This window comes from Punica granatum, chromosome 8 (assembly GCF_007655135.1).
Source record: "Punica granatum isolate Tunisia-2019 chromosome 8, ASM765513v2, whole genome shotgun sequence".
Lineage (NCBI taxonomy): Eukaryota > Viridiplantae > Streptophyta > Magnoliopsida > Myrtales > Lythraceae > Punica > Punica granatum.
Genome location: NC_045134.1, coordinates 7,417,098 through 7,441,731, shown reverse-complemented (window position 1 = coordinate 7,441,731; position 24,634 = coordinate 7,417,098). Strand labels below are relative to the sequence as shown.

Below are 24,634 nucleotides of genomic sequence, written 5' to 3'. Positions count from 1 at the left end.
TGATTCAAATTTTCGTTGGGTCCCTGCAATTATTTTAGTGGAAAGATTTGCTTGTCCTGAGCTGTTTCCTCTGTTCTGAGCTCTCATTTCGATACCATGCAGTTGTGTCCAATCTATTTAATAAACATTATCTATCATGTCCATTAATATATATACATACATAATATAATATATCTATATATATATATATTTCCCTTTTTTTTTTGCAGCCTATTTTTGGTCTGCAGAGGCATATATAAGTCACCTCCATTAGAATAACGCATAAAGAAAAACCCGTAATCCTCCTCTTCCTCTTCCTTAGGATTGCCACATTGCTCTATTTCAGCTGGCAGTCTTCATGGCAATGTGCTTCTTCTCTGCCTAAGACTTCAAACAATACATAACGGTTTGTAGTTCCGACTTTCCGATCTGTAGAGTGGCCAAACTCATAAGTTGTGTGTGTTTTCACTTGCTTAGTTCACAGTAGTGTTGTTTCTGTCCTCATGGAAAACAAACCGATGAAGGTAAGCATAGAAATGGAAGTTTTTCATGGAAAGTGAAACTCCAAAGACACATGAAGGCAGAGAACTGAAAAGGTTTTCCCAAAAGGTTGAGCTCATTGCAGTATTTTGGCTCGTCTTATGATACATTCCATGAATCGATCCCGTGATTTTTCTGCCATTTGAGTTGGAAAATAGGATCTTGTCCGGTCCTCGAAAAACTGGTCCTGCATTTTCACTTGTCCTCCATTTGACGAAAGCAATTTCTCAAACATGTTTTCCAGTTTCCTGTTTCCATCAATATGGTCTGAAATTTTACTCCTTTTTTGCGGTGCAGTGTTAGGTTCGTGAGAATGGAGAGTGGTGACGTGTTCCGAGTGAGCAGCGCTCGGCTGAGCAGCTCGAATATATGGAGGAACACCACAATGGAGGTTTTCTCCAGGTCCTCAAGGTACGAGGAAGACGAAGAGGCCCTCAAGTGGGCTGCGATAGAGAAGTTACCGACTTACTTGCGGGTGCGGAGAGGGATCCTAACTGAGGAGGAGGGCAGCCCCCGAGAGATCGAAATCCACAAGCTCGGATTCGTTGAGCGGAAGAACCTCATCGAGAGGCTGCTCAAAACTGCTGAAGAAGACAACGAGAAGTTCCTTATGAAGCTCAGGCAGCGAATCGAACGGTAAGTTGTCCCTCAACATGTCGGATGTAGTCGGGTGGACTTTGGCTGCGATTCCTTATTGTTCAATCGGGACAGTCGGTTAGGTTTGATTCTTTTGATAACATAATTACTTTATGGCTTTCGTTTTGAGTGAAAGCTTTTGAAAACTCATTTTTCCACTCCAAATGGTTTCTTTTTCTGGTTTATTGCCTATAATATCAGTTGTTAGAATGATGCATGATGAATGATGTGCATGTCTATTTTAAACAGAGTTGGACTCGACTTACCGACGATTGAAGTTCGGTTTGAGCATTTAAACGTCGAGGCAGATGCCTATATAGGAGGCAGAGCATTGCCCACAATGTTCAATTTCTCAGCAAATATGTTGGAGGTGATCAAATTTAAACCAGTGTCTAACTACTCTTCCCTAATTAGTTGCATGCATTCCATTGACTCTGTTTGATCATCTCTTTCTTAAGGGCTTCTTGAATTTCCTTCACATTCTCCCAAGCCGAAAGAAACCGTTTCCAATCCTCAATGATGTCAGCGGAATCATCAAGCCTCGCCGGTAAGATTGAATTCTGAAAAGATATTACTGGACTCTTTGTTTTTGTGGAATCAAATCAATAGATTTTTTAGTTTCATTCTACTGTATGCAGAATGACTTTGCTTTTGGGCCCTCCGAGTTCAGGAAAGACCACGCTGCTGCTGGCATTAGCTGGAAAGCTCGGGAAAGATCTAAACGTAAGGAACTTACATTAAATTCCGACACTTCGAAAGCGTTCATGCTTGTTTACTTTGAGATTAAGGGTCATTCTGAATGATTATACATTCTCAGTTCTCTGGAAGAGTCATGTACAATGGACACGAGATGAACGAATTTGTGCCCCAGAGGACTTCGGCTTACATTAGTCAGTACGATGTTCACATTGGTGAAATGACTGTTCGAGAAACTCTGGCTTTCTCTGCAAGGTGTCAAGGGGTTGGACCGCGTTATGGTCAGTATAAGACCTAAAGCGATATCTCAAAAGATTAATTAGACGCTAACAATGAATACTTGATCGATCAGCAATTAAGCTTTTGATGCATTTTTGTTTTTCCAGACATGTTGGCAGAATTGTCGAGAAGAGAAAAGGAGGCAAATATCAAACCGGATCCTGACGTTGATATATATATGAAGGCTGCTGCTCTAGAAGGACAAGAAACTAGTATAGTGACAGATTACATGCTAAAGGTACGTAGCGTCATGTTATGATGCATTAATCGCCGGTATAACAAACTCGCGTTTTGCTAAATCCTGCTAATTTGGTTTTCTGTAGATTCTGGGACTCGAAATATGTGCTGACACGATGGTGGGAGACGAAATGATCCGTGGCATCTCCGGAGGACAGAAAAAGCGAGTCACAACAGGTAAAGATTAGATTGCGTTTGGCCATCCAGAGATGAGAAACGAAAAATTACGTCACTGGATGACGAGCCTGGTGGAATTTCTTGTCAAAAACGAAACAGGGGAGATGCTTGTGGGACCTGCAAGGGCGCTTTTCATGGATGAGATATCGACTGGGCTGGACAGTTCGACGACGTTCCAGATAGTGAACTCACTGAGGCAGTCCATACATATCCTCAACGGGACCGCCGTCATCTCGCTCCTACAGCCGGCACCCGAGACGTACGACCTGTTTGACGACATAATTCTCCTGTCGGATGGGCAGATCGTTTACCAAGGACCCCGAGAGGACGTCCTCGAGTTCTTCAAGTCAGTGGGGTTCAAATGCCCCGAGAGGAAGGGAGTCGCAGACTTCTTACAAGAGGTAAGTTCCACTCAAAGTATATCAACCATTTTCCGGACAAAACTGGCTTTGTGTTGATCTAACCGTCTAGAGGGACCAAGAGACCATCGGGGAAAGGGATGGGAGAAGTTCTCTTTCGCAATGCTGCCGGCTTACTATTAATTTATACAATCTGTTCCCATCACAGGTAACTTCTAGGAAAGATCAGGTGCAATACTGGGCCAACAAAGACAAGCCCTATAGCTTCGTGTCGGTTAGGGAATTCGCAGAAGCATTCCAGTCGTTCCACATTGGCCGGAAGCTCGGAGACCAGCTCGCAATTCCATTCGACAAGTCAAAAAGCCACCCCGCGGCACTAACCACCAAGAAGTATGGAGTTAGTCAGAAGGAGTTGTTGAAAGCCTGCATCTCAAGGGAGCTTCTCCTAATGAAGAGGAACTCGTTCGTCTACATTTTCAAGATGACCCAAGTGAGTAAAACTGGTTTCCTTCACCATGGAATGTGTCTGGTTATGGAATGCAATGTTTCCTAGGAATCAGAACCTTGGAAAATATTTTCTAGGAAAAGGTTCTTCGTGCTTCTAATGGAAACTAAAATGCTCGAAAAACAGCTTTCTGGAACCCAACTGAAAGTGAAAAAAAAAAAAGAGAGAGAGAGAGAGAGAACATTTCGGGTTACCGTAATACTTGCTTACAATTCTAGTCTTTGTATTTTCTCCATCGAATTTTCAGCTCACTCTAATGGCTCTCATCACGATGACGCTCTTCTTCCGGACCAAAATGCGTCGGGAAACCGTGACTGACGGTGGGATTTACTTGGGAGCGCTGTTCTTCATCATGGTCATAATCATGTTCAATGGATTCTCCGAGCTCGCAATGTCTATAATGAAGCTTCCCGTCTTTTACAAGCAGAGAGACCTCCTCTTCTACCCTCCATGGGCTTACGCTCTTCCCACATGGATCCTTAAGATCCCCATCACTCTCATTGAGGTCGCCATCTGGGTCATACTGACTTACTATGTTATCGGCTTTGATCCCAATGCCAGGAGGTAACGGATTTTTATTATGGAATATAAACTTATGAAGGAAGTTTCTGTGGTTTTCAGTTGTAGTAATGTTCTGAATTTGTTGGTTAATACTTCGCAGGTTCTTCAAACAGTACTTGCTGCTTTTGTTAATAAACCAGATGGCCTCAGCATTATTCCGGTTCTTGGCGGCACTGGGAAGAAATGTTATCGTGGCAAACACGTTCGGATCATTTGCATTGGTCACAGTGTTTGTCATGGGCGGTTTCATCCTATCATACAGTAAGATTTTCTCTTGTCATCATCCTTAGTGGATTCGCCGTGTGGACTAAGGTCAAGCCCTTTGCAGTAGAACGTACCGCATCACCTGTAGACCCAAGTCGAGTTATACAAATAATGCTTATTTTGTTTCTTTATCTTTGTCCCGGAATCAGACGATGTGAAGAAATGGTGGATATGGGGCTACTGGATTTCCCCGATGATGTATGGACAGAATGCCATCGCCGTGAATGAATTCCTCGGGCAACGATGGGGACAGGTGAGCACCGAAAAACCAAATAGTGTCATCTTAGTTTCTATTTTGAAGAACACAGAAGTGGATCACATAGGACTATGGAGTTAATGAATTGTTGTATATTGAATTATATCATAGGTTCCACCAAACTCCACAGACTCACTAGGAGTTATGGTCCTGAAGTCGCGTGGGCTTTTTGTGGAAGCTCGTTGGTACTGGATCAGCGTTGGAGCACTGATTGGATATATCCTCCTGTTTAACTTCCTTTTCACTCTGGCCCTACGGTATCTCGATCGTGAGTATCGGTCTTGTTTGGGTTTCAGTTCTCCCCCTGATCGAGTTGATATAAACTTGCTAGTATTGGGCTCTGTTGATCGAACCAATTGTATGCTGCAGCTCTCGGGAAGCCACAGGCTGTGCTCTCGAAAGAGGCGCTGGATGAGAAAATTGCAAACATGACCAGAGGCGACGTAGAGCTCTCATCAAGAGGGTCGAAGAACCCGTCCGGTGGGTCAATTATTGCTTAACTTCTCCCTTCCTCAGAGTCCTTTCACATTTCCATATAAAATTTAGCGCAAGTCTATGAGATGACAATATTTGATTGATACAGTGAGAGAGGTCGAAAGCCGGAGAAGCGTATCATCTGGTAGGACACTGTCCAAGAGAGTTGGAAGCTTTAACGACTCTGATCTAAACAGAAGGCGAGGAATGGTTCTTCCCTTCCAGCCCTTCTCTATGGTCTTCGATGAGATCAGATACGCCATCGACATGCCACAGGTGAAAATTTTCAGGCTTTTAAATTCCACACGTTCAAGCTCGGGAAAGGTTAAACCGTTACTCTTTTAACCTGAAACATTTTAGGAAAATCGAACGGTTGCCTGAATTTCAGGGAGGTGATCAACATTGCTCAATATATGTTGTCACTGAAAACTCATCAAACCTAAACAGCCGAACATGATTTTCAGGAGATGAAAGAGCAAGGCATTCCGGAGGATAGGCTGGAACTCCTCAAAGGCGTCAGCGGCGCCTTCAGGCCAGGAGTCCTCACTGCCCTGATGGGCGTGAGCGGTGCTGGGAAGACCACTTTGATGGATGTGCTGGCCGGAAGGAAGACGGGTGGCTACATCGAAGGGACCATCCGTATAGCGGGATACCCAAAGAAGCAGGAGACGTTTGCTCGGATCTCGGGATACTGTGAGCAGACTGATATACACTCCCCTCATGTCACAGTGTACGAGTCCCTGCTCTATTCTGCGTGGCTCCGGTTGCCCCCTGAAGTCGACTCCGCGACTCGAAAGGTACTTCAATTATTATCTATCTTTTTATACCATTCGAAACTTTCGTAATGTCGGCTGCTTGCTTCACGGCCTTCCCTGATTCCAACACTATCATTGTCACGGAGTGTTGCCCACGATGAATCTGACTGTTCTGCAGATGTTCATAGAGGAAGTCATGGAGCTCGTGGAGCTGACTTCACTCAGGGAGGCACTTGTCGGGCTACCAGGCGTGAACGGGCTCTCGACAGAACAGAGGAAGAGGCTGACAATTGCAGTGGAGCTTGTGGCAAACCCGTCAATCATATTCATGGATGAGCCGACCTCAGGCCTCGATGCTCGAGCTGCAGCCATCGTGATGAGGACTGTCAGGAACACTGTGGACACTGGCCGAACCGTGGTCTGCACCATTCACCAGCCCAGCATCGACATTTTCGATGCGTTCGATGAGGTCCAATACATAGCGTTTCTTTATAATTCATCATCCATGTATAGATTATATCCAAGCCAATTTTATTTAGAGAATTCGATCCATGTGCAGCTTTTCCTGTTGAAGCGTGGAGGAGAAGCGATCTATGTCGGTCCACTGGGCCGACACTCTTCGCATCTGATCGAGTACTTTGAGGTGAGGCACCAAAAATTTCCATAAAAACTGTTTCCGACAAACTTCTCTAGCTTCTCCGTTGCTTCACAACATGAAAAACAGAAAATCGAAACAGCTTATACTAACATGCATATTATTCTTATGAATCTGATTGAAGGGAATCAATGGAGTTCCGAAAATTAAGGACGGATATAACCCCGCAACATGGATGCTCGAAATTACAGCGGCTGCAGAGGAAGCTGCTCTTGGAATTAATTTCACTGACGTGTACAAGAACTCCGATCTTTACAGGTACAACAGAAAGCTTCAGTCTCGTGAAGCCTGAGATCGAGATTCGGGACAAATGTTACTATTTGCGAATGTACTCACGAATACTGAATGTGTTATCAGGAGGAACAAAGCACTAATAAAGGAATTAAGTACGCCTATGCCGGGGACGAAGGATCTGTATTTCCAGACTAAATACTCGCAGCCGTTCCTCACTCAGTGCATGGCTTGCTTGCAGAAGCAACACTGGTCGTACTGGCGTAACCCGCCTTACACAGCAGTGAGGCTTCTGTTCACGACGTTCATCGCCCTGATGTTCGGGACGATGTTCTGGGATCTCGGCTCAAGAAGGTAAACAAAGGGGAAAAGAGGAGGAAATCGGGATTAGAATACTGTTTTCCCATCAATACCCGGGAAATATAACCGCAAATTTACTCCGGAACGGGTGTCCAGAAAAAATCTTCAGAAAACAGTTTCATAAACAGAGTCTAATTTCTCGATATGTGTGCAGGTCAAGGCAACAAGATCTACTCAATGCGATGGGATCAATGTATGCTGCTGTACTGTTTATCGGAGTGCAGAATGCCGTTTCCGTTCAACCAGTTGTGGCCATCGAGAGAACGGTTTTCTACCGAGAGAGAGCTGCCGGAATGTACTCTGCCATGCCCTATGCCTTCGGACAGGTATTCTTACATTCCCGTTTCACTTCCACGGAAATCACCGCATTATTAGCCCTGGACTCATCTCATTCATTCAATGTTCTCTGTCTTCAGGTGGTCATCGAGCTCCCCTACCTATTCGCTCAGACGCTGATATATGGGGTGATAGTGTATTCGATGATCGGGTTCGAGTGGAAGGTAGAGAAATTCTTCTGGTACGTCTTCTTCATGTACTTCACCCTGCTCTACTTCACCCTCTACGGAATGATGACCGTCGCCGTCACCCCCAACCACAACATTGCGGCCATTGTCTCCTCTGCCTTCTACGCCATATGGAACCTCTTCTCCGGCTTCATCATTCCTCGAACAGTAAGTCGGAACCACGATACAAGAAACTTGAAAATCGTAATCGGTCTTACTCTGATATTCCTGGTTTTTGCAGAGAATACCGATCTGGTGGAGATGGTACTACTGGGCATGCCCAGTGGCGTGGACACTGTACGGGCTAGTGGCCTCGCAGTTTGGGGATGTCCAGGAGACCCTGGAGTCGGGCGTGACAGTGCAGGACTTCATAGAGAGCTACTTCGGGTTCAGGCACGACTTCGTCTGGGCAGTCGCGGTCGTCCACGTCGGGATCTGCGTGCTCTTCTGCTTCACCTTCGCCTTCTCCATCAAGGTTTTCAACTTCCAGAGGAGGTGATGATGACACAGAGCAGCTCAAGACCATGAATTTCCACCCACAAGAGACAATATATATAAATAGGAGTAGAAATAAAATTTTGGGTTTGTCAGCTCTTCACATCTCCATCCTCCACTCTCATACTGAGGCTGGAGAATCATAGATTTCCTCGAAAACTGCTCCTTTTTTTTTTTGGTGGGGGGTATAGTAGTGATGTAGAAAAATGCAATTAAAAGGATTAATTTTCCAAAATTAAATTAAATAACATCCTTTCAATCATTGACGAATTGCCCAATTGAGACATGTCAGCACGAAGTGATTGTATCACCAAAAAAAAGAAAACCTAAATAAATCTACTTAGCAAAAATAGGAAAGAATTCCAATTTCTGTTGGAAATAAATGGTTTAATAATCTCAATGAACAGAAAGATCAGAAATAGCAAGAGACCAAGAGGAAAGAAGCACAAACAAGAAACCTATAGAACATTGGATCTCCATCTCAACCAGGAAAAACAGAGAGCCAAGTATACCGCGAATAAGATGCCGCATATGTTACAGTTAGAACTCGAAAAATTTTTCTACCAAATCTTGGAACTCAGAAACCTAGCAACTAAGCCGGCGGAAAAAGAGAAACCTAATGAACAATCACGACAATGGTCTCAGGGGCAATTCCCGTCTCCTCCTTGCTCGCCCAAGCTGTCCAAGAAGCTCTGCAACTCCCTCAACCCCTCTGCTGAGAAGCTCCGCTGAACCCTTGGCCGCGGAGTAACCAAGTTCGGGGGCGGCTGCGGCCGGAAGCAGACGACAATTGCAGCCAAGTTGTCCCCGCTCTTCCTCTTGAGGGCCTCGTCCACGAGATCCTTGCTGCAGAGGCTCGGGTCATTGTGCTCCTGGAGCCTCCTCCTGGCAAAGTCCACTGCATTCTGGCTCCGGAATACGTCCCATATCCCATCGCACCCGATTATGAGGAACTCATCCTCCTCTGTTAAGTTGGTTGTCATAAGTTCTGGCTCAGCACTTAATGGGCCTAGGCCATTATCACTGCCCATCGTCTTCATCCCTTCCATAGGCCAGTCACCTAGGGCTCGGGCCACGTTCAGTTGCCCATTGAGGTACCCATCATAGACATAACCTCCGGAAGCCTCGATCCGTTTCCGTTCTTTGGCGCATACAGGCTTGTGGTCCCTCGACATCTCAATTGCTTTCCCTCGGCGACATAGGACCGCTCTACAATCTCCAGCATTAGCCACCACTAGGAATCTGTGTATAACCCCCATTTCTCTCATGTTAATGAGAAATCAGTTCATACTTTATATATCAACATAGGTTGAGGCTTCGTACTCATCCATTCTATGAAGCTCACTGAGGGCGCTCCACTGAATGGAAGAAAAGGCAGGCCCATTTAGCCTGACCGTGTCTTGTTGATCGAGAAATGATAAAAGGAAGGAATGCATATGGTACACTTTCACGTTTAATTTTTCTTCAGTTTTCAAGAAGAAAAAGATAGAGCACTGGGGACATTTTCTTGTACTAAATGGGCAGGGCAGTAATAATTGCATAAACATGACCACACACTAAAATGTGACGATAGAAAAGGAAAGAAAGGCTACTGACCTCCCCATGACTATTGCTGCCAATGCTGTGGTTCCAGAAGCGAGGTCTGCATCTAATGAGCAAGCTTTGGCAAAGGCAGCATCAGTCTGTAAGAAGGCAGAAGAAATGACCTTCTCGATCTCGTGAGGGAAGTCTTCGTCTTCAAGAATGATCCTCAGCAAGTGACAGCAGGCATAATCAGCAGCATGCTTTCCCCCATGCCCATCGAAAACCTGATCAACTATGTAAGATTAGATTTGAACACCATAGATGGAAGATGAAAAAACAAGGGAATCCATGTAAACCCCAAGTTTGAAGAGAATTACCCCATAGAAGGCATTAGGCCCACCGCTTAGATTCTCAAGTCCATAATCATGCGCAAAATTATCCACACAAACATACACATCTTCCATACTTGACCGGAAACCGATGTCAGCCCATGCTCCAGAACGGATGATTGGAAAAAATCCTGACTCAAAATACTCTGCCGCAGTGATTGGTTCGATAGAGACATCTGACATCCTCGTCCTCATCTGCGTCAGTTTAAAGGCAGCCCCAGATATGAAAAAGACAAACTTCTAACCATAATGAATTGTAATACATAATTCAACATCGTAATTATGCATGAAATAAAGCTCTTGCAAATCATTTTTTCTTCCTCTTTGTTTTCTTTGTTTTCTTTCATTTGCTGAGAGGTCAAAAGCTATTTATTCACAGGCCAAGCATATACTAATATCCAATTTTCAGATCGAAGAAAAGTCTGATATCTGATAGAGTTTAGCTCTTCAAAGAAATTATTATGGACAAATTATCTTGAATACATCAGGGGAATAATCAAGACCAGGGTCAATGCAAATGTTAATTCAGCCATTATTTCTTCATGTTCCTGTCAGTAGCAATGTAGCAAGTTCTTTAACAAGTAGTCCAGTACATACCCTTTAAGTAAGGAGCCCTCATTATCCCTACCTATAGACTATTCCAATTTTTCACTCAATAAGGTATTGCACTTCAACCTAAACCCGAATTTCGACTGCATTTCCACTGTTTGCACAAGGCCCAGCATACCTAACGGGCACAACTTGCAGATACTTCAAAGAAGATGTTAATATGTCAGACACAAGCAAGTTCAGGATTGACATGATCAAAGTTCGAGCAGAACCTACAATCTATGACCAGGATCTCCAAACCAACATATTGAGAAGCAAACAATCCAAACAAAGAATTGTTTGGATTAACAGTATCCTATAACATCAGAAAAGGAATAGGGACACAAAACTAGACAGCAAAGCTGTATGATTCATTAAGCAACATATTTACCTGGTACTAATCAAGGAGTATGCAAAAGCATCGACAACAAATAAATAGCAGAGACTTGAACAGAGAACTTACAAGAGAAGGGTGGCGAACGAGTGACTTCTTACACGGGACCAGATCATTATGGTCACCACTGAAAGACTGCCGATAAGAAGCTGCAAGTGGGTTTGGAGGCCGACCATTTCCAGAGCCGGTCCCATTCTCTCTACCATTACTACAATCTTTACCTCCCTCCATTTCCCTCAACCATCAGATCCTCCACTTAAACACATCAGAAAAAGATCTCGGGAATTTGCCCAGGACTTGACTCAGGTAACAGAGAGGTCCTCCACGACTTCCACCAGACAAAACGCTATGTTCTGCCTATGGAAAATGTCGCAATGCTTCAGTCACTAGTAAACACGGGGGGAACAGAAGCAACAGAGCAGAATCCGATCAAAGCTAACTTTCTTCAGAAAGTGAGTCGATCCCAAGCCATCTCATGAGCGAATTTTCACAAAAATCGAAGGATCAAGAACTGGGAAACTACAAAAGAGTTAAATTTGATAATCAAACAGTGCCACATTAAAAGCGAAAGACAGATTATGCTTCAAGACAGAATTGCACTGCACACACCAATCATTGCCCTACAGCTGAGCTGAAGCTGTTTCACATATACTAATACGGGAAAACAACCGTTAAGGGCACTCCTTTAACCGAATGGAACGGCAGAACGGAATAACTCACCTGGTCATCCACGAGTTAGCTCGGTAGCCTGAGCAACCGCAATGGGGAATTCTGACGCAATGTGAGGGGGCGGATCGAATGGGGAAATTTCAAGTCGGCGGATTAGGTTTCCTGGACCTCCGAGGACAGAGATTCCTCACTTCCTTACTCCTTGAGCTGAGATACGGGGAACTGGAGGAGAGAGGATGGAGCTAGGGTTTCGACGGGGAGATCAGGTGCTCGACGGCGAAGCTGTGGCGGCGGTGATCTCTGCACAGAGCAACAGAGAGAGAGAGAGATTACGCGCGACACACGCGACGGACGGGAGTACGGGAAGTAGGCAGCAGGAGCTCTTACTGCTAGGAAAACGGCGGCGTTTCATAGCTTATATTATGAATTATGAATTTATGAAGCCTAATTGAAAATTTAAAAAATAAAATAGCAATTTTGAGACAAATTTCTGGAGAAAAATAATTCTACAAGTGAGGAATTGTTAGGTAAAAAAAAAAGGCACTTTTTTACCATTTTTCTCATGTAACTTTTAGCAATAAAAAATATGAATAGTGCGTCTAAAGTACGTAAGAATGGCATACGACAAGGCTCTGATTAAGAGAGGCGATGATTCACCCATGAAAATCACGGCAAACAGCACATCCTTGAAATTTATCATAATTGAAGAATATTCAATTTGTGACCACCCGATGTTTAGATGCAAATTAGTTGCGTATTGTTTGCATCAAATGACCTTTGTACTTTTTACGAGTTCCATGCTGAAATCCTTCAATCACCTAACTCTTTGTAATAATCATATAAAATAGCACCAATTTCAAGCGAAACTGTGTCAACGACGGCATTGGTAGATAATAAATAAGCATAGGGTAGATTGGTAGGACCTATAAATCCACCCCGTGGCAATATTTTAAAGTCGAACTCAAATCACATTTGGACCGACTTTGAATTTTCTTAAAGCTCTGGGCGTTCCATTCAAAAAAATCGTCACGTGACAACACGTGCTTTCCTTTTCAATTTTCACTCTCTTCTATAAATAAGGATAACTAAGATTATTATTATTATTTTGCCCCTTGCAGACATAAAATAAATCCCCCGATTTGAGCATGAGCTGCATGCATAAATTATATATTCATTATAGTACGAGTGTTCAAACTGTATCAAAAGACCTCGTACTTGGGACAAGCATTCGAGCCGGGATTGTTTTCAATATATCGGCAAGAGACACCTCCTAATTTTGTCAAAAGAAGTAATTAATGCGGTTTATGTTTATGTTTGAAACTTGAAATTAGATTTTTTTTTTCGATTATAAAACGCTCATAGATCAATTATAATGAAATATAAATTTTAATAACTAATAAAAGAGTATGAATATCATCGTGAAAATCGAACATATAACATCTTAATTGATAAGCAAAAATTGTGTGTTACCACGTTATACCCTTTTTTTGAAATTAGAAATTTGATTACGCTACTAAAAAAGTGTTTTGTAATAAATAATTTTAATCTCGTAAGGAGAAGAACACAAATTTAATCATCATGAATTACACGTTTTTAAAAAGGAAATTCTTTAATTATCAATTTCTCGAAATTTAAAAGTGTCTTCCAATTTTGTTAAAAAAAAAAATCTTCTGCCTACCCAACTTCCCAGCACGTATGGTCTTGCTTAAGACACGTATTATGTGTCAGATTCTCTTAGAAATCATATAAATATATATATATATATATATTCTGTCACGATCTTCAATTTCGTAAGAGAGATCCTCTGCGATCTGTGCACTCGCTTTGAATTGTTAATAACAAACACGTTATTGTCGGATAACAACTCTCTTCGTTGTATAGACAACTACATCAGTGTCGGGAGCCTTTTCCATATATATACCTCGTAAACGTATGTGGTAAAGTTACCCGAGTCGGGACGTATACAAGTTTGAAAGTAACCGTAGCACGATTGACCACCAGAATGGAAACGCGCGTGGTAAACCAAGCGAGATTTTGACGATGTTTAATTTGTCGTGATGAAAAACGCTTGTAGTCACATGAAAACTTTCGCTATCAGGGGTCATTTCACATTCGGTTCTAGTATTATTGTATTACAAGTAATGTGAAGATTACATTATGTGTTTTGTTTGATCTTGCCCAAGAAAGAGGGTTCAGGGCAAGCGCGCGGACTCAGAGTCGTGATGGAGACGACCACGGCGGCTACTACCTTCTTTCTTGGAAGTGCAGATGTGGAGATAATATCTTCCAGCCATGAGAGAGTATTCATCATCAGCATAGTATGGCTGCTAACGGTTTCGGTGTAGTTTAGTGCGAAGATCATTTGGTGACATACCTGTAGTCTTGTCTGTCATTAACTTTCTGTAAAGGTCTTTTATCGGCGAATTCTGCGATGACGTTTCCTTTCCATCGTTACGTTTCCACGGCTATCGTAATTTACAGCACTCGTAACAGCAAGAACACTGCTTGAATATCGCAGCACAAAAGTGACGTGCATGGCACAAGAATGGAAAATATACCATTCTTTCTTTGGGCTTGAAATATTTCCAGGCAAACGCCTCTGGTTTAAGGTTGCGAGGAGCTACTTTAGAAACCTCGGTACTACTTCATTCTCTTATACGAATCGCTTATGAATTTGACATGCATATCAAATTTGAAAAGCACACAAGACTAGCAGTGATATATTATATATCACGATAAGCTTTCACAAACATAAATCATTAAGAAAGAGTAACCACGACAATGTGACTCAATGACAAATTGAGCTCTCAGTGAATGGATTTTACCTGCAGTTTTTGAGTTTTGAGATCCATTGAAATCATCTCGTGACCAAAGCCAAGCCAACCCCTAAAGGCGATTAGACTCATTTGATATATCATGGTTTCACCCAAAAAAGAAAAAACACACACTAAGCGGACATGAGTTGGCTACAAACACACTTTTTTTTTTCGCTAATAGAATAATCATTATTTTTTTCTTTTTCTTCAATTTTTTAATCTTAACTGTGATTCAATTCAATTTTTAATATTAAATTTTTTAAACCATTCATTACTTTTCTCTCAATTCAACAATACAATCATTACTCTCTCTCAACTATTTATTATTTTTTAAAACTTTTTCTCATAATTCAATAATATAATCATTAATTTTTTATTTCCTCCCTCAATCCCATTATTACAATTTCAATTATATATATATATACAGAGTTGAAGTGGAGTTGACTCTACTCCATTTCCAAAAGTTATATTAATCATGGAATTATTTTCCTTAAATTGTAAATCAAAATGTGAGATATTTGTGTTTGATAAATGGCTTTGATTATTGTGAATGGGGGTGAGTATATAATATATGATTTACTATTATAGAAATAAGATGGAAGTCTCACAATTCTAATCTCACTGTAATATGAGATCTCCATCTGTTTTATATGCAATCAAACACTGTAAAACGCCATGGAAAGTTCATATTTCGCCGGGAAGGTCGAAGATTAGATCGAACCAAACGGCGCGTTATGCGGGGATCGTATCATCGTACTATTCATTTTGGTCCACAGGAAATTCTGCTGTAATGGGCTCCTTTAGACACCACTCTGGGCCGATGCATAATGGGCCACGGCCCAACCCAAGGTGACCCGGCCCAATTTTCTTAAACCGGTTTCCTCCTCAGTTCACCCCGGTTCTCTTCATGTACTCTTCCACGGGAAGTAGTACAACATGTTGACTCATCTATAAAGCGCTCTGCCTTTGTACTTAACAGTCCCTCCGGAGGAGACTCTTATTGAGATCAAAGGATGTGCAGTACAACTACTTGTTGCTTCAGTCTTCCCACTCCAAGCTCTCCAAGCAACAAACACTTGTTGCTTCAGTCCCGAAATTCACGGTATGTCTAGATTTTTTCACTATCATAATCGGCGATACGACTACTCGGCGACGTCGAACATTTTGTGTTTGGTTGACTACTAGTTAAGTTCTTTGTATGTTTCACATAAACATATTCTGGAGTATGGTTGTGCCATTGCTTATGGTTATTCCTGATGTATCTCTAATCTATCGATTGTCCTTGTTGTAGCACGAGCCTCGTCTCACCACCGTCCTGGCAAAGCCGGAGCGTCACTTTGGCTGCTGCCATGGGACTAGCACAAGCGATGATCGGAATTGGAGTCATTGGAAACTTGTACTTCTTCTCCGGCGAGGGCCTCGCCGTCACAGAGGACGCGACCCCCAGAGAGGTGGTCAAGCAGAGGGTGAGCAGGGTCCAGACGAGGTGGAGCGACAAGAGAGCATGCCCTCCATGGCAGTCGAAAACATTCGAGCTCGTTGTGCCAGAGAATCTCCCTAGGTGAACCCCTCACCGGAGGTGGGAATCGGTCGGTGATTTCAGTCCCTCGGTGATTCGGCCTGGCGCCGGGACTAGTAAGGAGAGCGGCAAGTGCTTCTCTCTGTAGAATTACTTAAGACTACATAATCAAAACCATACTGTACAAAAAACCTGTCAACATTTTATTACGTTCATCCATGTATTCGATATGTTCATGAATATATATTATGACATATAATCATATATGGTATATGAATCTCGTCAAATCAATGACAATAATATTGACGAAAAGCGAGTACCGTCCTGTTTATTCTTGGAGAATTTTTCAATTTTACAAGAAAATTTTCTAAAAAATGGAAAATTGCAAAATATATATTTACTCCATTATTCCAAATTGTATGTAGATTAGAGAAACTCTTTTTTTTAGTTCTCCCGTTTTTCATTTGTCTATTATTTCCTTTTGTAAATTATAAATAATAGCTTTCCTTTTCTATGAACTTTTTTCATTTATAATTTTATTTCATATCATATTCCTAAGGTAATTACTCCAACTATTCTCATATTAGAAAATATTCTAATTTTGCATTAGTAAACATATTTTTACATTTTTTTGCGGAGAAATAAATTTTAAAAAAGGAGAAAGAAAAAAGAGAAGAAAAGTAAAAAATCAATTTTCTAAAAATAAACACAACCTAAAGTTGGATATTTAAGCTTTCATTATGTCACGTGTCAATAATATCATAGAATGATTGGAGCATAAGATCTTATTCGGATGATGAATTTCTTCAATGGACAAATTTGGTTAATTTTTCAGTACATGCAGTACACATACATATCCATGGCTCATACCATGTCATTGAAGGCATGCAGTACCATCGTGCTATGCACTAATGGCCCTTGACAAGTCAAACCCCAAGCAAAGAAAATGTTCATATAACAAAGGTGGTCCCCGTGTTTCCGGCTTCCCGATTTACGCCCTTCTGCTTTCGATTTCGTCCAATTAAGTCCTCAAACCCTCCATGAGAGAAAGTATCCTGGTGGCTTCGGTCCGGGTTTACTTGCATTTGACCAATGTCGAAAGGATCCTTTATGATAATTCTCAGCTGAGGGTACCCTGCCCGATATCTGCTGCTGATAGGGCGAGACTTCTTCATTCCCAGCGAGCGTGGATTATTGCTAGTCGAGGCCGCATATGGTGCCATCAGTTGTTCGAAGACGTGAAATAACACAGTGAAAAGAATGCAAGCAAATATCGAACTTTCTAACGGGATGGCTACATCAGATACTCATGCGTATGGAATAATATGAAATGAATAAAGTCCGAAATCGAAGTTTAAATTCAAGATTATTCTGGTAAGATTAATACAATGAAGTAAGATCGATCGAGAATTATACTTTGGTCCGGAGGAATTCGAACAATGATGATGAAGTAATCATTATGCTAACTAGTTATTTGCCCTGCTTTGCATGGGTTGATAAAATGAAATTTGTTTTGTAAACCAAATATTAAAAATTAATTTATATTCTTTCTTTTTTAAAAATAAATGAATCAAGAATGTGATTATTGTACATGACTTGCTGAATAAGTTTTTAGCTAGAAAACATTAAAAGGAAATTATATTCGATATGTTTGGATTCAAAATTAAGTAATAATAATATTGTTTGCTTAGTAAGTAAATTAATATCCTACACGTATTAAAAAATTGGAAACGGTAACTTAGGTAGCTAGATATGATCATGATTGTTTATTGTTGTAAAATTAAATATGCATTTATCATTAAAAATAATTAATTCGAAAAAGAAGATAGTTGAAATTAAATAAAAAATAAAGGATATAATAACTATAAGAAAAAGAGAACATAATAATTTTAGCAATAATTTTAGGATCTCTATCTCTATTATCATAGAAGAACATTAAAATATATATATATATATATATCTCTCATTAACCATATTTATCATTGCTTAAATATTAAATATGAAATTAAGTAAAAATTTATTAGCAAATAAATGAAGAAATTCTTTTCCTTTCATTTTTTATTAACATTTGTTTAGTTGCAATTAATGTAAATATGTAAATAACTCTTGTTTTAATCATTCTTTATAAGTATTTAACTCATAACCTCTTTCGAATAATGACATTTGATAGATTTTTTGAATTTTTAATAAACTTTCTAATTTATTTATTCTTTCTCTCAACACTTTGGCGTATTTTATCTATTCATTTACATCATATAAATCTACATTTAAATGATTCATTAAAGTAATCGTTATTTAATGATTTTCTTGAAGAATAATTTTCTTGCAAAATTTTTACTTTTTCCTGTATTTCCTTTTTTGTAAGTTGCTGCTCTATTCATTTAGATTATTTTTTTTTGCCTTGATCAAGTTTATTGTTTTAAAAATTTAACTACTTTGTAAAGTTAAAATATCTTTTTTATTTGACAGGATCTAAGAATTCAAGAGATACGGTTTTTCCCAAAATATTAGCACCAATTCCTTTAGTCCTTGCTTAAAAATGATATACTTGTTTTAAAAATGCCGTACCCCAAATCATTCCCATGAAAATATCATTGATTAAAATAAAAAGTTTATTTTAAAACAATATTCATCTTTACAAACATAGACTTTTGATATTATATAATTGATTTTTAATCTTGATCCATTCGCATCACAATGTCTTTCAGCAGTTTTTTTTATAATATTTTGTAGGTACTATCTCTTCTTGTAGATAATTCATATATGCTCCAATATCTAGTAAGGCTAAAGTGTCTAATTGAAAATCTCCGCCTATTATTACTTTTACTCTTACACGCCACTTTTGTATAGGTGTTGTGGAAATAATGTTTAGGCATTCGCCTTTAGACTTACCAGTAGCACTTGTGTATCTTTATTTTCTTCCTTCTTATTTTACTTTCATGTTTTCTTGGTCTATATTTTGAACATTTTTTAAACTCTATCTAAAGTGCTAAGAAGATTTTTTATTTCGAAATTTTCATGCCTTAATTTTCTAATTTATCCTTTAATTTCATTTATCTCCTTTTGCAAATATTGAATCGTAACAGGTTTACTTTCTAGTTTAAATGCGTTAAATATGCTTTAAGATTATATGTGACTATTTCTTTTTACTGCTTGTCTTCTTCCTTTTCTAGAAGCATTTTTCTAAATTTCATTAAAGCTTCTAATTTTTCTCTTGGACTTTCTAATTCTTCTATTTATTCTAACATCTCATTTTCTTCTTTCGCAATCACATTAATTGATTGCTTACAAAAACAAACTCCATCTTTTGTACAAGTGCTATCATTTGATTATGTATTTTGAATTTTATAAAAATATTCGGAATCATTCGAACTAGTTTCTTCGAAATTAGAAGATTCATTTTCGAAAAGTATCGATAATGTTTTTTGTTTTAAATCCTCTTCCATCGTAATTTCACTAATCTTCTTTTTGACTCGACATTTCGAACTTATACGTCATTTCTTTCCACATTTATAGCAAATTATGTCTCTTTTATTTCCTTTAAAAAAAATTTCGTAAATTTTTTCTTATTCTTTGAAGAATAATTCCGATATTCTTCTTCACATGGTTTTATAGATTTTCTACTGTATTTCTTTTGAAAAGATTTTTTCACGCGTTTAGAAGGAGGAGATTCACTTTTCGTTAGGCCATATTGCGAGCAAAAGAACGTGATACGTTAGACTTTAACTTTAGGTTTGTACGTAGTATTAATCCTTCTTTTGTAACATAATTTATTATTTCACTATACGTTAGAGCAGAATATGGTATATTTCCACCTTATCTTTCCCTAATACATTCTCTTACCTTTTCTGTTAAGGGTGGAAATTCAGAAATAATTTTTTTTCCAAAAATCTTGATTACAGTCTATTCTTAAAAACACCTTTGCCAAAAATACATCTATTTTTTCCTTCGACAAATTATAGAAAATGTTTAGAAAATTCAACGATATTTGTCATTCACTTCCATATGCTATAATTCTTTATATGTTGCACTAATCATTTTAATGTTTAGTACTTGTAATGATAAAATTTATTTGAATACTATTAAGAGTTGATTCATAGTTTTAGACTAGTTTCAGGACTTTTTCTATCTAATTTATAATTTCATATATCATTACACTTTTCGACTAAATATAAACTCTTCTAAGAAAACCTAAAGATTTATGTAAGTTCTAACTTTAATCTCTTAGTAAGATTAAATCATACATTCCTCCAGTATATTTGAAATATATCTAGCAAAATATATAAATAAAAAAAGAATAAATCATTGAAGTTTCTATAGCATGATTTATATTTTATATCATTTCCAATTCATAAAGATAGTTTCATAGGAGCAATTTCATATCTAATTTATATTTCCTTTTTTTCCAAAATATGCTTGAACTCTTCTACAATATCTAATAAATTCATCAAAAAAAATTTAGATTTCTTTTGATTATCCTACATTTTAGGAGTAGTTTTGATAATATGGGTAACAAATATTTATATATAGAAGAAATTTTATTTCTTATGGCATCGATTTACATATAATGAATTGATTGATTCAGAATTTGAGAAAATATCTTTCTCTTAAATAACTTCACAGAAAAAGCAGAATAAAAAATTTTGAACTTACAAGTATCGGCAAAATAGATAAAAGTATACTTTAGAAGAGATTTATTCACAGCATCGCTCTTCTAATATTGTAACTGAATTTGATATTGTACATTAAAAGACAATTTGGTTGCTCATAAGTTAGACATGTAAATCTATATCCAGACAGTAAGAAAATCATAACCATGTGTACTTGACGTTCTTAGCGGATGATCTCAATCTAAATTCAAACACGAAAAAAATGAGCTAGACTTACATATGCATATGAATAGTATATGAAAGCCATGATTTTCAGAGAAAAAAAGTAGGAAAAGTACATTAATGATGAGAAAGCTCATCATATATATGACCTTTCTCTCATATTATCGGAATCTCCATTTCGTAGATGACTATCATCAGTAGAAAGGATGGACCATCGTGTTGTTCTTGAATTATGAACGTTAATATATATATATACATATATATATATATATGAACGTTAATATATATATACATATATATATGCAAATCAAAGTGGTACATATCACCTATATATGGATAGATTTTAATAGGATTTTTATTACCGCTTATTCATGAACCTTATTATTTTTTGAGCAGTTATATATGGTACTAATGTAGATATTAATTTTAGCAATTAATTTCTATGATTGATTATGAAATAAATAGCATTAAAATATAGATTAAAATTTTACTATATGAGATTCTTAGTTTTGAAATTAATTTTAAATAAAATCAGAAACATATTAAATTGAACTTTTAGATATTCACTCATGCATGTCACACTTAATCGTTGTATTAAGATATGTTGAGAATTTGTTCACTTGTGCAAATTTTTGATACTTGAATCATATAAATGGCAAGCTGAAAATTGATGTCCATAAATTGTAAGAAAAATTGATGTACATAAAGTATGGGTTGATGAACAAACTTCTTTTCGAATTCTCTCTAAACTTCTTTTTAATTTACGTATATACATGCGTTATTTTTAAAGGTTTTTTTATGTTATATTTTATTTATTTTAGAACAAATTTTTGTTTGAAAGAATTTATTTATTATATTGAAAATTAATATGCTTACCAATTAATCTATATATTCTACTTATCCTGTAAAATTATCATATTCATAATTAATTATGTATATATTGAAATTTATAATTATATTAATATGAATTTAGTGGTAATTTTTGTTTAAAAGAATTTATTTATCACGTTGAAAATTATTAATGTAAAATATGCTTATAATAAATAATTATGTAGATAGTTCTACTTGTTGGTTAGAATTTACATATTATAATTAATTGTATACATATTGAAATAGATATAATTTTGTGCATATGAATTAATATATAAATATTTTCATTAACTTAGCCCTAAATCTTATTTAGATATTTACATTTGTCATCCTATATAATCTTTACAATTACTTTTCTGGCCCTATTTATTGCATGTGATACAACTTTATCTATATAGATGTAATGTATTGGTATTCAATATGCAATAGTGTAAGTCTACCAATTCGAATGTTAAATTCGATTAAAATATTTTTTTTCATTTAATTAAGTTTATACATACATATTCATATAAAAATTAGTATTAATTGTACAGCGCTAGAATTTTACCAATTCAAATGTTAAATTTGATTAAAATAATTATTTTACGTTCAATTAAATTTATACATACATATTCTCAAAAAATTGATATTTATTATACAGCGCTGCAATTATATTGATTCGAATGTTCAATTCGATTAAAATAATTTTTTCGTTCGATTAAGTTTATATAGATGCAATTTTTAACACATATTTCAATGTACATGTATGGAATTCCACCAATTAGAATGTTAAATTCCATTAAAATAATTTTTATTCTGTTTAAATTTTTTCGATTACAATAATTTTTTCGTTTTATCTCATATATAGATTTGATTAAATAATTTTTTATTCAATTAAGGCAATCGTTTTGACGTGGTATACAATACTGCAATTCTATCAAATTGTATGTTAAATCAATTAAAGTAATTTTATATTAAATAATTTTTTCCGTTTAATCTTATATGAATTACAATTTACAACACAATTCAATCAATTCGATCAAATTGATCTTTCTCGTTTAATTAAGTCAAATAAGATTAAGTGCATATTTCCTCAACAAATGGGGTTGAGTGCTATTTTTTTAAATCTCAAGGAAGGTTAGTGCATTTTATCCTAAAATTAAAGCAATTATTTTGGCGTTGAAATTGTACCAACTCAAATGTTAAATTTTATTGAAATATATTTTTAATTTAATTAAATTTATATATATATATTCGTATTAAAATTAAAGCAATTGTTTTGGTTCCGTAATTCTACCAATTCAAAAGTTAAATTTGATTGAACTAATTTTTTATTGAAATAATTTTTATGCTTAATCTTATATAACTTTGCCATGTGTATTTTTTTGTATTAAAATTATTGCAATCCTACCAATTCGAAAGTTAAATTCGATTGAAATTATTTGTTATTAAAATTATTTTTTTGGTTTAATTTTATCTATAGATTCGATTAGATAATTTTTAATCTTGTAATTAAAGAGGCACTTGAACATACTGCAATACGCGGTTAGTGGAACCCACGTGAGAACTTGCACACATTGTGACACATGGCGGAAACTAGAAAGGCTAAACATTACGCATAGCACAATCTGGTTAACTATTTCAGACATTATATATAATGTATTGATTCGAAAATTAAATTGATCAAAATAATTTTTTATTGAAATAATTTTTTTTTCGCTTAATTTTATATTACTTTGCTATGTGTATTTTTTTATTAAAATTATTGTTGTCCTATCAATTTGAAAGTTAAATTCGATTGAAATTGTTTTTATTAAAATATTTTTTTTCCATTTAATTTTATATATAGATTCGATTAGTTTATTTTTAATCTTGTAATTAAGAAGGCACTTGGATACACGGTAACATAAGGTTGGTGGATCCCACATGAGAACTTGCACACATGGTGACACATTGCAGTAGCTGGGAATACCAAACATTAAACGTAGCGCAACTTGATTAACTGTTCTAAGCATTATATATTATATATTGATTCGAAAGTTAAATTTGATTGAAATTATTTTTTTATTGAAATTATTTTTTCGCTTAATCTTATATAACTTTGCCATGTATTTTTTTTTGTATTAAAATCATTGCAGTCCTACCAATTCTAAAGTTAAATTCAATTAAAATTATTTTTTATTAAAATAATTGTTTCGTTTAATTTTATATGTAGATTTGATTAAATAATTTTTAATTTTGTAATTAAGAAAGCACTTGAATACGTAGCAATACGCTTTGGTGGAACCACATGAGAACTTTCACACATTGTGACACATGGCGGAAGCTGAAAAAGTCAAACATTATGGTGACACAACCTGATTAATTGTTCTAAACATTATATATTGATTGATTTTTAATATTGTAATTAAGGAGACACTTGAGAATACATCAACATGAGGTTAGTGAAACTCACATGAGAACTTACACACGTGATAACATATGATGGAAGATGAAAAAGCTAAACATTACACGTGACATAACTTGATTAACTGTTCGAGGCATTACCTCAGTCCAATACCCAAAAGGAACATATTCCCGTGTTTGGCTTAGAATAAGTTAAATTATTATTATTATTATTATTATTATTATTATCCTCGTTGTTTGACCGAATCTGGAAACATAAGCATAATGGTAACACACGTAGCAGGTGGTTTTCATCTTCATTAATCGACATGTGAATGAACAATAACAATGAGAATACTCGGGCGAAAGTTACATCGCACGTGTCGGGTGTATCGTCGAATATGGTTCGATCGAGATGTTTTTTCCCCTTTATAATCCTTTGTTTAAAAGGAAAAGCGAATGCTTTGGGGAGATCTGTTCTAGTTCTTTCGAAACAAGATGGAGTTGCGAGATATGAATTTGAATTGAGGGAGGATTATCGGCTTCGCCTAGCAAATAACATAATTTTCACACCAATGTGAATTGATTCAAACGATTCAACATTTATTTTTCTAAAGTAAAATTTCGGATTTAAATTTTGTGAAAAGAAAAATTCATGCTGAGCCTAATGCGATGTAAAGTCGAAGATGCACAATATCGATATTTAA

At 37.0% G+C, this 24,634-nt stretch overlaps 3 protein-coding genes across 6 annotated transcripts; 2 read left to right on the top strand and 1 right to left on the bottom strand.

The window, feature by feature from the left end:
- The first annotated feature begins 266 nt into the window (after positions 1 to 266).
- LOC116188314 (pleiotropic drug resistance protein 1-like) lies at positions 267 to 7,966 on the top strand. Its single transcript, XM_031517583.1, has 24 exons — positions 267 to 385; positions 817 to 1,155; positions 1,405 to 1,525; positions 1,614 to 1,702; positions 1,794 to 1,878; positions 1,973 to 2,132; positions 2,238 to 2,368; positions 2,454 to 2,544; positions 2,644 to 2,945; positions 3,112 to 3,393; positions 3,656 to 3,972; positions 4,070 to 4,230; positions 4,383 to 4,486; positions 4,601 to 4,757; positions 4,859 to 4,969; positions 5,073 to 5,239; positions 5,428 to 5,760; positions 5,897 to 6,187; positions 6,278 to 6,361; positions 6,498 to 6,631; positions 6,731 to 6,958; positions 7,119 to 7,290; positions 7,381 to 7,635; positions 7,709 to 7,966. The coding sequence occupies exons 2-24, from the start codon at positions 833 to 835 to the stop codon at positions 7,964 to 7,966; spliced, it is 4,356 nt and encodes a 1,451-aa protein (XP_031373443.1). The 5' UTR covers positions 267 to 385; positions 817 to 832.
- Positions 7,967 to 8,310: 344 nt separating this feature from the next.
- On the bottom strand, positions 8,311 to 11,901 carry LOC116188315 (probable protein phosphatase 2C 22). Of its 4 annotated transcripts, XM_031517586.1 has the most exons (6): positions 11,578 to 11,901; positions 11,298 to 11,376; positions 10,927 to 11,210; positions 9,864 to 10,070; positions 9,559 to 9,770; positions 8,311 to 9,204 (listed from the first exon to the last, which is right to left on the bottom strand). In XM_031517586.1, exons 3-6 carry the CDS (start codon positions 11,086 to 11,088, stop codon positions 8,604 to 8,606), a joined length of 1,182 nt encoding a protein of 393 aa, XP_031373446.1. In that variant the 5' UTR covers positions 11,089 to 11,210; positions 11,298 to 11,376; positions 11,578 to 11,901; the 3' UTR covers positions 8,311 to 8,603. The 4 variants fall into 4 exon arrangements, with proteins under 4 accessions (XP_031373446.1, XP_031373444.1, XP_031373447.1 ...); XM_031517584.1 differs by having other exon boundaries at positions 10,927 to 11,376; XM_031517587.1 differs by lacking the exon at positions 11,298 to 11,376 and having other exon boundaries at positions 10,927 to 11,214.
- A 3,402-nt stretch (positions 11,902 to 15,303) lies between these two features.
- LOC116188655 lies at positions 15,304 to 16,132 on the top strand. The gene is given in 2 exon segments (XM_031518140.1): positions 15,304 to 15,444; positions 15,634 to 16,132. Coding segments are annotated over 2 exon segments (465 nt in total). The 5' UTR covers positions 15,304 to 15,355; the 3' UTR covers positions 16,010 to 16,132.
- The last annotated feature ends 8,502 nt before the right edge of the window (positions 16,133 to 24,634 follow it).

Coding starts and splice junctions, on each gene's coding strand:
- LOC116188314 (XM_031517583.1), top strand. CDS start 833: ATGGAGAGTGGTGACGTGTTCCGAGTGAGCAGCGCTCGGCTGAGCAGC. Junction 6,632..6,730: donor AAGAACTCCGATCTTTACAG/GTACAACAGAAA, acceptor ATGTGTTATCAG/GAGGAACAAAGCACTAATAA. Junction 6,959..7,118: donor TGGGATCTCGGCTCAAGAAG/GTAAACAAAGGG, acceptor ATATGTGTGCAG/GTCAAGGCAACAAGATCTAC.
- LOC116188315 (XM_031517584.1), bottom strand. CDS start 11,088: ATGGAGGGAGGTAAAGATTGTAGTAATGGTAGAGAGAATGGGACCGGC. Junction 10,071..10,926: donor TCGTTCGCCACCCTTCTCTT/GTAAGTTCTCTG, acceptor AAACTGACGCAG/ATGAGGACGAGGATGTCAGA. Junction 9,205..9,558: donor GCAGCAATAGTCATGGGGAG/GTCAGTAGCCTT, acceptor GGTTATACACAG/ATTCCTAGTGGTGGCTAATG.